Raw genomic sequence first — 12,604 nt, forward strand, 5'->3', positions numbered from 1 at the left:
AAAATAATAGTTGAAAAATGTTAATTTTCAGCCAATATGGCAGTATTTAAAGTTAAGACAACTTCTGATTCACAGACATTGAAGATTTTGAAAGCATGAGAAATTGGCTCTTAGTGGGAATTGAACCTGGGTCACCAGATTGAGAGGCAAGAACTCTAACCTCTGGACTATGTCACTGTAGCAAACTGCGTGCCACCACTCGTGTCAGAGATGAGAGAGACGAGAGTTTATTTTTGGACGCGAATGCGTCTTTTATTTTTACTGCCGCCACGCGGCTTTTTGTTTGGTACACAGACACACAATTCCCGGCTGACCGTCCGTCAGGCCTTCCTCCGTCTCCAGTCCGTCCTTTCCGTCTCTGTAGACCGGCTTTTTAAGCGTCCAGGCTGACTGTCGAGGTAATCAGCACATTGTTCATTAATCAAACAATTAACCATCAGTGCTGATTAATAATCCCCAACAGCTGTGGCGCAGAGTTCCGCCTCGCCCACTCTCTCTCTCTGCAGCCAACACAAAACCACGCCCACCCTACCACAGTCACTAAGCATATTAATAACACAGTATACATAATATAGTAGGTTATAGGTCATTCATATACATATTTAAACTGAACACAAAACACTTTTCTGATGTTATTAGAAAAAAACAATCGGCTATTTTGATGTCATTATTAAGCCAGACATCATTTTGATGGTGTCACGGGCAATTGTAACTTGCCCCCAACCGTACCACCCATGACACAAGCTACCCTGCTAGCTACGAACAACGAAGCTAGCTTACATTTATATCAAATTTTAGCCAGCAGAATGGTCATCAAAACTAGACAAATATAAATTCATAGACATTAAAGGTTAAAACAGTATGAGGAAAATACTGTAGATGAAAAAAATTACTTTCAGACCTCAAAAATGAGTCTTGGCAGAAAAACTTTGAGAAGTATGAGACATCAGTTTGTCCTTTGGCAGGCAGAGAGGGATCATCACAGACCATGTGCATAATGAGTTTCATGGTTCTGTCTTGTTTCTGATTGGTGCAATTTGAGATGTTACAATTGCCCCTTGTTACAATTGCCCCCGGTCTCCTTCAAAGCTTCCGGTGTTCATGGCGTCGTGGTGTTCATATCCCTTCAAGATTAAACTGTTACGCTATCTTTTTAATGATTAGCTGATTTTACTAAATCTGATCCTATAAATGTTTTGACGTGAATGACAAGACAACACGGGAATTCCCGATGGTTGATTACGGATTATTTATTATTATTATGATCATTACATATTCTTCATGAAATTGGCACGCTTGTTAACCAAGCAAATAAATTAATACAGTTTGAGATTGATTATTACGCTACGCGTGCGGTGGGTGCCCAGCGTTAGTTCAGCTTGAATGCGTTACAGTGAAGCCACACTATACGCGGCGACAGCCGCTGGTCGCCGCGCCGCGTCCCCACAGTCGGCTGTTTGTGGGCGTGTCACCTATTTTTGACAGACAGTTGTGTTCGTTAAATGTTTAATATCGTGTTTCATATTCATTATCCTGTCTGAATAAAAATCATTTTTGCAGTAACCTAGATCTGAAAGATGTTAGTTAGCTGCCTAGCTAGGCTGTTTACTATCTAGCTAGTGAGTAACAACCAACAACAAAAACATTGTCTGGCTAATTAGCCAGATAATGCCTTCAGAGTTACATCTGGTCAGCTAGCTAGGTGGCTGGTAGAAACTAACAACTTGCAACTAATACATTAGGAAGATTTTTTTTTGTTTGTTATTGTTTGTTGTTACTCACTATAGCTAGACATTAGACAGCCTAGCTAGGCAGCTTATTAACATTTTTCAGAGCTAGGTTACTGCAAAGATTTTTATTCAGACTGGACAGTGATAGTAGCTAACGGCCATAACTACGTTGCAGAGCCACCGACAATTTCAGAGACTTTTCCCCACGCTGCGTTCCTCTTATCAATGTCTCTGTAGGAGATTTTATTAAGTTGGGAAACCCAATACGGAAATTACGAGTTAGGTCCTCCATTGTGGAACGATAGAATGTGGAACTAAAATTAGAAAAAAAATAGGGACAGTTTACTTGACTGATCATTAGATCAAATCAGATTGGTTACCGCGGTGTGGCGAGGGGGTCAAAGTTGAATTTTTGCCATCTCCCCCGCGGCCTCGCCGCCTCTCGCCCAAGAGGCCAAAACCAGACTTCGTTTTTGAAGCTCACTTCTCTGGTTAGATGCTAAACTGCATTTCGTTGTCTCAGTACTTGTACCTTGTGCAATGACAATAAAGTTGAATCTAATCTAAATATCAGTCATGCCAGCAACTGCTCAATTTAAGCCAAGAAAGAAGTTTGGTGTAATAGTACAGAATGTACAAGGCAACCAATTGCATTCAACAAAACATTTTATTATATAATATGTCCAGGGAGAGGGTAAAGGTCCAGTCTGTTCCCCCACCCATGGTCTTCCACTCCTGTTGTTGGTAGTGCTAGATCCGGGCCTTGCTGTCACGACTGCCGCTGACAAACCTCAGACTGGAGACACACACGTCATTATAGTGGTTAAAATATAAAATATCCAAATTATTCAGCTCCTGCACATTTTATCGTAGAAAACAAAACAGGGAGATAGCGAGTTAGTTGATCATGCTCTCTACAACAGCACACATCTTGTATCTCTTCTCTTTTACCACCCCAGTTTTCTATTTTACTTTATTCTATTTTATCTAATTACTAGATTCATTTTCTATTCTATTGTTAAATTCACCTTTATTATATTGTATTTATCTAATTGTTAGCTTCGTTCTGGAGCTAGGCACCTAAGAATTTCACTATACATTGCACTGTGTATGTGACAATAAAACTTGATTTGATTTTATTTTCATTTGATTTGAATATTTTAGAGGGTTTAGAGTTCACCCACCACAGTTTCAGAAATTTCTGTGGGAAACTTGGTATTTTAGTATAAATATCACATATCTTACAGGGATTATATAAGCAGAAATTGTTTCAGTGTCTAACTGTATCTTCAAACATCTTCAACTATTTAAGTGGCATTGGCATTAAGTTTTGGATGATACAGATATAACCAGGGGTTAAATTGGAGGTGGACGCGGGTGGACAGTGTCCACCCACCTTTAGTAAATAAATAAATTATTTTGACTGGCAGTTTTAGAAATAACTATGACAATCCAGTCCATTTTTCGTTGCTCCAGTCCATGTGTTCCCTCTAGCCAGTTACTCGCTCAACCAATCAAAAATCTGAAGAAAAAAACTCAGGAGAAACAGTCGATTATATAGACAGATACAGAAAGAAAAATATTGTTGATTGTCTTGATTATTTGGCAGCGAACGCGGTAGGTAATTTCATTAACATGTAATTTCATATCTATGCAACATTTTAAAGAGAGATTAATAAACAGCCCCCACGAACGCCGGCTATTGTTAACGGCAACTTTGATTGCCTGAGCAAAATCAGCATGTTACTGGTCAGCAGCTAAGCTAGAATTGAATATTTCCCACATGCATAACGTTTTATTCACCGGCGACTGGTGAGCTGAAAATTGGTGGGGCGCAAAACTTTCCTTTAAACTAATCATTGATCTCAATCTGTTTTCATTAGTAATTTTCCTTTATTATCAAGCATGCCAACGATTGGATTAATCAACTGGCAAGTGGCCTAACACACATACATATACCGTGTTAGGGTAAATCAAATTCAATTTATCCGTTAAAAATCCGTTTTAATCACCAAGTAGTCTACACTGAACAAACAAGATACACCAGTATGTTATCTACCGTGTTAGCTTTCAGAATAACCAGCAAAAACAAAACCTCAATTTTGTTTACAATCTACGCATTGCAGATATTTGCCATGCATACGAGTGCGGAGAAAGAAGTGCATGTATCTGCAAATAATGTTGATTAAAAATGTGCACAATTTCGTGCTGCCAATGAAAATAAATGTAGGCTATAAGGCATAGGCTACTCGCTAAAACTGCCTATTTGGGGAGGGCTGGCTATATATGATAGTATTGAGTAGCCTATTTTGTGGATTAATTGTATTGATACTGAAGGAAAATCATGGGAAGATTCTTCCACTGCTTAGTGATTAAAACTGATTTTTCTAAATCGCATTTATCATTTAATCTCCCTAACACAATGCGAAGAAGCTGTGTGCCCCTTTCCGATTGATTAGTCAGATCGTTTGCATACTTGTTAATCACTGAAAATTAATTAAAACAGTTTGAGATCAATAATTAGTTTAAAGGAAAGTTTTGCGCCTCACCAATTTTCAGCTCACCAGTCGCTTTTATTTCAATTCGACAGTTTAAGAAAGATGGATAAAGGAGGAAGAAAGGAAGGACAAAAGAGGAGGATAACCTATTATTTTCGTGGGTAAAAAAAATTCTCAGCATTAATGACACTCAATAAACTTGAAATATTTATGTAAAAGCTTGAATCAATAGACATTCTTTTTAAAACAGTGTTTTCCTTAATTACAATTATGTGCACAATACAATAAAGATACAACTATTTTGAGCTGAGACATTCATTGGTTTGTACCTTTTTTCACCCACCTCCCACTGGATCTCAGGGTCCACCCACCTCCCAAATCCCAATTGAACCCCTGGATATAACTGACAATTACATACCTTGTTGCTTTTTGGATCCTTTATAGTTAGCTGGCTTGCTAGGTCATCAAAGTTAGTCTTCCATGCTTTCACATGTCAGGCCTTCAACAGAATAATATGTGAAGTAATTAGCTACCTGCAGTTATACTTTCTTTTTACTGTGATCATCCACATTTATGCTGCTGATCTTATCACCTGTCATTGATGCACTGCCTAACAAACGATGTGTGTAATGACTGAATTAACCAAGGAACAACCTTGCTAGATACAAACTAGCCATGTTATCTAGTTCAGCTAGCTACCATTCATTGTAATCAGATGTACTAATATGGTCGAAACTAAGTGTTGCTAACTTTAACAATAAATCTAATAACCGAAGGTGAACTTTGTATGCCAACGAACACCAATAACTGCAATTAATTTGAGGTAAATGCAGGCCAACTGACATCTGGTTATGGTAGCTAGCGAAGTGTTGCTTACGTTAGCTAACTGCATTTATAAACTAACGAGCTATTATTTTACAATAAACATTAACTAAAGCTGGCTACATAAAATACCACTATTGACTAAATTGATGAAAGGTCCGCTAATGCGTTAAAATGTCAAAAAATGCAGTCATTTCATCAACTTTCCAGCGAGCGTGCCTCGGAAACACTGAAAATGAATGGAGTTCAACGCTGGAACTATACAGTGTTTGACTCTATTGAGGCTGGCCAATAGAGACGTGCCTTACATCTTTCATAGATGGTCCTGCCCACAAAAACTTTTGGATTCGCAAAAAACAGCGTTCAAAACTTTTGGATTCGCAAACAAAAGTTTTTGATTCTCATGAATACATTTTTAATCACAAATTTATTTTACTTGCAATAAAACATTTTTTGATTGCAGTGTCGATAGTTTTGCAATCAAATCTATTTTTTGATTGCAGTGTGGAAAGTTTTGCTCTCAAATCTATTCTGTCAACTGAAACCAGTTTCATCACTGTACCATATGATGAAAATACAGATTTTGTTTCCTTGTGTGATGTAACGATGAAATAACATTGCTGGGGAGAGAGTACACATTTACTCCCTTGTACGATGTGAATTGGAGTGTCCTGAGGACATTGCTGGTCATAGAATGAATACATTTTAAAATGTATTCTGCCCACAGGACTCCCAGCAGGTGGTGGAGTGCTACAAGTCCGGGTTTGAGCCGCCTGGGGATGTTGAGTTTGAAGATTACGGGCTAAAGAGGACAGCTTCAGACTCCAACCTGTCTCACACACGCAGCAGGAGCAAGAGCAAACTGTGGCCATTTATCAAAAGAAACAGGGTAAACACAAAAACACTGATCCCAGAACAGCCCCTGCCATTAAGAGAAACAGAGTAAACATACAAAAACACTGATCCCAGAACAGCCACTCTCATCGAGAGCACACCATAACTCCCAGAATGTCCCTGCCTTACTTCCTGTTGCACGGTCTGCCTCAGTTATTTTGTGGTTGCATTTTATTTATTTTTTTGCTTCTTCTATTTTTTTTATGTAAACTATTTTTCACCCAGTGTTAGAATTTTGATTACTATTCAGTTTGTTCATGTCACACACACACACACTCACACACACACCATTGTTTGCGTGAGGTCTGCATATGTGTAGTCAAATAGCTGTTAAACTAAACCAGCTCTCCCTGTTTGTACCCCCTCCCCTGCCTGGTCCTTTTTCCAAAATCCTATGTGTCTGATCCGCTTGTTGATTTTTGAGTTGTAGTGTATAATGAGAGTTTCTGGGGTTTTCCTTAATGCCCCCTGAATAATAAAACTGCTGGTGCTACGGGGAACGCACAGATACCTCTGAGTGTTTGTGTGTGTATGTATGTGGAGGTGAACCTGAGTATGTGTATGTGTGTAATGTGTGTTTGTCAATGTAAGAGTGTGCATGCATCTGTATATGTATAATATATATAGTGCAGGGCAGGCCCGTGGCATAAACGCTCTATACAGTTGTTTAGGGCCACAACCGCTAGGGGGGGCCACACGATCCAATGTTTATCTAAGGTAAATAACGTTATTTTCGTATTTACGCTATTCATCCCCTATCACTGACCTAGCGGTATAAATTTAAAATGGAACGGCAACAGAACATTTCATGAGAATGTAATGTAGTAACCCCCCCCCCCCCCCTGCTAGACAGGCTTGTTTAGGGTTTAGGGATACCAAAATCCCAAATCCTACGGCCGGCCCTGATATAGTGTGTGTTTGTGAACAGTGTGTATATTGTCTGTGTATTTTGTGTTTGTAGTGTGTGTATAGTATGTGTGTCTGTAGGTCTTTAGGGATGTATGTAAGTAGTGTTAACTGTGCTATAAGTGTGCTGCATGTACACTACCGGTCAGAAGTTTTAGAACACCCCCATTTTTCCCATTTAAGCAGTTCAAGTCCAGTGAATGACCTGAAATGGTACGAAGGTAAGTGGTAAACTGCCAGAGGTTAAAAAAAGTTTAGGTTACCACAAACTGAAAATAATGTCAAATAATGGGTTATAAAAAAGGCCTTTTTCAGGGAACAAGTAATTGGTTAACAATTTACAGCTTTTTTGCAGCAATAGAAGTAAATTAAACCTTGAAAGTTGATGCAAATAATTCCTACAGGTGTCCCTGTTGATTACCTACAAACCCTCTGTCTGTATCAAATCAGTGTTGGAACAGTCTTTATTGCTACACCCTCTGAAGTATTATTTGGACAATATTGCACTGCAGGAAGTAGTATATTGCTATCATAATGGTGAGATAAAGGCAATTAACAAAGGAAGACAGACTATTATAACCCTTAAAAGTGTAGGTCTTTCCTTTAGAGAAAATGCGAAGAAAGTCAAGGTGTCAGTGAGTACAGTTTCCTACACCATCAAAAGGCACTTGGAAACTGGAGGAAACTCTGACAGGAAGAGGTTCGGCAGACCCAAAGCCACAACAGAATCATAAGACAAGTTTCTGTGAGTCAGCAGTTTACATGATAGGCGACTCACAGGATAACAGCTTCAAGCACAGCTTAACAGTGGTCGAAGTAAGCAAGACTCAGTTTCAACTGTGAAGAGAAGACTTTGAGCTGCAGGTTTGACAAGTCAAGTGGCAGTACAAAAGCCATTGCTAAAATGATTAAATAAGAAAAAGAGGCTTGTCTTGTCCATGAAGCACTGGCAGAGGACTACTGAAGACTGTAAGGTCTTATGGACTGATTAATTTTTAATTTTAAAATTTTAAATCTTTGTTTCATCACGCAGGGTTTTTGTACGCTGTCAAGTAGGTGAGAGGATGGTTCCTCAGTGTGTGACACCAACTGTCAAACATGGAGGAGGAAGCGTGATGATCAGGGGGTCTTTTGCTGGATCCAGAGTTGGCGACTTGCACAGAGTGACTAGCACCCTGAACCAAAAGGGCTACCACAGCATTTTGCAGTGCCATGCAATACCCTCTGGTCAATGCCTTGTTATGCCTTGTTAGCAAGATAATGACCCAAAACATAACTCCAGGCTATGTCAGAACTATCTTAGAAGAAAAGAACAAGACATTAGGCTTCAAATCATGGAATGGCCAGCACAGTCTCCAGACTTAAATCCCATCGAACTGGCTTGGGTTGAACTGGACAGAAGGGTGAAAGCAAAGCAACCTACAAGTGCAACACATTTGTGGGAACTTCTGCAACAGTGTTGGGAAGATCTTTCCAAACAATATTGGATTTCCATTGTTGAACAAATGCCACGAGTATGTTCAGCTGTTATATCTGCAAAAGGTGGCTACTTTGATGAGTTCAAAAATTAGAATAAATTGTGTTAAACAGAATGATTCCAAGATTTCTTTTTTATCTCCAATTGTTTATTCATTCTATGCTTTAATTTCAGAGTACATTGAATGAACTGCGTAATTTTCAATAAAAACTGGAAAAATGGAGGTGTTCTAAAATGTTTGACCGGTAGTGTATGTGTGCATACTTTTTGTGCATGTAGCATCTCTGTAGGTATGTGTTTTTCATGTATGTAGTATGTGTGTATGTGAATATTGTGTGTGTGCGTGCCTGTCTGTCTGTCTGTTTGTAGTCCTGTGTATGTACCTGTCTGTCTGTCTGTCTGTCTGTAGTGGTCTATGTATGTGTGTGTCTGTCTGTTGTGGCATGTATGTTTGTGTTTGCATTTTTGTGTGACTCATCCTGTGCATTACCTGTAAAGTATATTTCATTCTGAGCTCTGCAGGTGTGCGAGATCAGCCTCTGTTTGGGGATGAAGGAGATTTTGGTGGTACAGAATGGTAGAGTTTATAGATGTTTCAGACTGAAGAATGTGGGGAACAAAATGATCCGGAAAATGAGGTTGCATTGGAACCAGGGGACCACATGTCTCAGTGTGGCCTAGTTCCTGTGCCAAGGACACAGGAAATCACAGGAGATTGTGGGATTGTGTTTGACTTTGGGAAGAAAAGAACACAAGCAGTGTGTGGCATTAATGGAGCAGCCATTACCTGCCCTTGCACAGTGGGCAAATTGCTTTTGTGAAGATTATCTGTTCCATACTGGACCGTCATAGTGAGAGAGTTTCTTTGGAATATCACATTCCAAAATTCTGTATGCTGCTGATGTGGACTACAGTGGACAGTCTAGATGTAATGCAATCTGATAATTATTTCTCTGGAAGTACTTTGAATTTGTCGAGTTCATAGCCATTATTATTAATCTGGTTTGGTCCTGCTTAAGTAAGTAGGATCAGTATGACCTGCTGTACTCCCTCCCTGACTATCAGTTGCCTTATTAGAATGACAAGAAGGCAGGAAACCAACTGACCTGCCGGTATTTTGCAGTCTGACTTTAAGTCCCCTGTCAGATACATTCCACACCCAATTGATGTTCATATCCGATTGCATTATCTTTCACATCAGATCACACGGTTTTACACTATATACTGTTGGATAGGGATGGGAATGTGGATTTCAATTTAAGCTACCATTTTCCAAAGTTTAGCCCTGACATCACCAGCTTCCATTTCAGCTTGGAAAGAAATGTGCTGGTTACTCAGGAGAAAGGGCTAAATTTCAAATATACTTTTCATGTGAATCAGAAAAAAGATAATAATAGGAATATGTAACATACTTATGGCCTTGTCAGTGTTTTCTAACTCCTGACTAACTTTTGTTGAGTCTTACTTCTCTCCTTTGTGTTTCTCTCTGCTGACTCCATTTCTCTGAACAATAGCTCATGTCCCTTTTAACCTCTCCTCGTCAGCCCCCCCCTCCCCCACCCTCTTCACCGCCATCCCCTGATCTCCCTAATGGCCCCCACTCACCCAAACCACAGAGAGAGCCTCTTTCACATCGCCTTTCCGAACTCATCAGCTCCAAACCCAGAATGCATTGCAGCTCCAAACCCAGAATGCACTGCTTGCGGAGCCTGAAGCGTGGGGTAAGTCATTCTGAGGGCATGTTCCCATAAGCGTGAACTCGTGAGCATGTTTCTCACTCTCTTATTCTCTGTATGGGCGGTATCAAGGACCTGTCAGAAATTAAGATAATGATGATATTGAAAATGAAGGAGAAAAGGTGTATCTGTCCACCAAAAATAGGAAGCAGAATTCCTACTTCAATTGTTTCATTATTTTTCAGTCGGAAAATTGACTCTGCACAATTATTAGATGTCTCTTCCCTCATAACTGATATTTTTTGTCACGCTTGATTCTATTAAAATGGCCACAGAATTAAAAAGATGGGTAACACTTTACAATAAGGTCACATGAATTGGCATTAACTAATGTAGTTGTAAACTGCTAACTACTGAAAAGTTAATCTGTACAGCTTTGTTAATGTATTTGTACATCATTAATTCATGTTAACTACTACATTTGTTAATGCCAATTCATATTGTTATTAAAACAGTTCATGTATTTGTTAATGGTTAACCAATTATAAATTTATCCTGTTTAGATAATGTATAAATAATCATGTAACTATTACATTAGTTAATGTATTTGTTAACTACTATCTAGATTTCATGCTTAATTAATGTATTTGTTCATCATTAATTCATGTTATCTCCATTAATTAATTATTTATTCTGTGCTGATTCTGATGGTGTCTGAGTTCCCTTCAGCTTTCTTCACCTTTTTCTGCTTGTTGCATGTTACCGTAATCCCTCCTTTTCGGCCTCGGTTTTGTTTTAATTTTTTAACTCTTTCACTCAGGAATCCTCTTAACACCTTTCACCTCCTGCTTCTGATTGAATACTTCAGGTCACATGATCTTGCAGTGGCTGACTTGTATTCTTGAGATTAATGAGTGGAGTTATCCATTTAGCAAAGATTTTGATGCACTGGTTTTGAAATGCTGGCAGCCGTGAGACCCATAATACTACTTGCTGTAATGCCATCCTGTATCCTTTAACTTTCTTAGGAACGTGTAGTTTTTTATTAGTATCCCCTTTACCACAACCAGTATTTCCTTCCCATAGCCAGTACATCTTTATTATAGAAAATATCCCCTTCCCTTAACCAGTTTCTTCTTCTGCATTGTTTTTATTCAATTTCCAGTTTAAAATCTGCTGTATGACCATACATATAGCACTCAAGTTTGAGTATTTGTGAAAATGGTGTATGTGTGTGTGCTGGATATGAGTGTGTGTACAGTAACACCATGTAGTAGGAAAAGACTTCTTTGTCTCAGAAGTTGCTGTTAGTGTAATAAAAATAGGGCTTCTTTAATTTAAGGACCAGTTGTCCTTCTCTTCTTTTTGTCTGTCATTAATTTCCATGATTCATATTCATTATTATTGATCTCTTCTATTTTGAATTTGAATTCACTGTTTATTTATTGCATTTTTCAGGTGATATGAACTGAAAAATCAGTGATCATCTCTTATGTTGGATAGGTTGATGTCTGGGAGGATTATTCTTTTAGTAATTCTTTACATAGTAACTCTTTGTGTTAGTATCTGTAATACACACTATTTCCTTTAAGCATGGGACTGTGTGTCGTCTAATTAATAGGTCATTGAGACTAGGTTGACATAAGCAACAGCAGGGCTCTCATGAACAAGCTCCTATGTGTCTCCTGATAGTCCACTGCAGAGAACTCTCTCTGGTGTTTCTGTGCAGCAGGTGGCAAATGTTTCAAAAAACCTGTTCATATCAGATAACTCCATATTTTATAACAATTTACTCCACTTTCCCCTTTTAATGAAACTGCCTGATGATACTGTGGCAGAGTAAACTGATTACTCTACTGCTCCGTGTGTAAATTAAAGCTTGAAAACACTGAGAATTTTTAATTTTTTCACATTGTAATCGTTGGTTCCATCGCCTTCACCGCACATAGTAAGATTAAACAAGATTTACTATATATATAAGACCATATTTACAGGTGGCTAGCATTTTCATTCCTTGAAATTATTGGGTTGTGGATTGTAGAAGTTCTGAACATACAGAGTTGGCTTGTGTTTTAAATGAACAGGAAGTTGCATTGAACTGTTGTGAGAGACAAAAATGAAGCTGAACGGAATGTCTGCGTCTCTTGTTAAGGGTACTCTCATACAGGAAGTAGACATAGCTAAGGAAATAGGAAAACCTTTTTTGAGCTCTATAAGATTTTATTTTTGAATGGTTTGTCATTTGTGCTGATGAGGTATAAACATAAAAGGTAAACCCATATCCACATGGTGCAGTTACTAATACCGAGGCAGTCATAAGCCAACTCTGGGGTATAGTGACGTGTAGTATTCTTTAACCTCCACAGGTGTATAGTAGTCTCCTGTAGTATCAAGCTCTTCTCAGATACAGTGGGGTACATTGGTATTAAATAACCACATCTGGTGTACACTGGGGTACAGTAGTGTTAAATAACCCCTTGTGGTGTACACTGAAGTATAGGAGTATTCAATATACTCCTCTGGAGCAAAGTGAGGTACAGTAGTGTTAACCTCCTCTGGGGCACAGTGGGGTACAGTAGTATTAAATAACATCCTCTGGGA

General features: G+C 38.7%; 1 protein-coding gene across 12 annotated transcripts in view; it reads left to right on the top strand.

Annotated features, from left to right (window-relative positions):
• The window catches only part of LOC135233742 (formin-binding protein 1-like), a 179,583-nt gene that overhangs the window by 129,144 nt on the left and 37,835 nt on the right, over positions 1 to 12,604 (top strand). For 7 of the 12 annotated variants that reach the window (XM_064297582.1, XM_064297579.1, XM_064297581.1 and 4 more), the window contains 2 exons: positions 5,778 to 5,939; positions 9,842 to 10,048. In XM_064297582.1, the coding sequence (XP_064153652.1) occupies positions 5,778 to 5,939; positions 9,842 to 10,048 (369 nt within the window). The remainder of the gene's footprint in view (positions 1 to 5,777; positions 5,940 to 9,841; positions 10,049 to 12,604) is intronic. The other 5 variants (XM_064297572.1, XM_064297576.1, XM_064297577.1 and 2 more) reach the window with 2 other exon arrangements.

Source organism: Anguilla rostrata, chromosome 10, assembly GCF_018555375.3.
Source record: "Anguilla rostrata isolate EN2019 chromosome 10, ASM1855537v3, whole genome shotgun sequence".
NCBI lineage: Eukaryota > Metazoa > Chordata > Actinopteri > Anguilliformes > Anguillidae > Anguilla > Anguilla rostrata.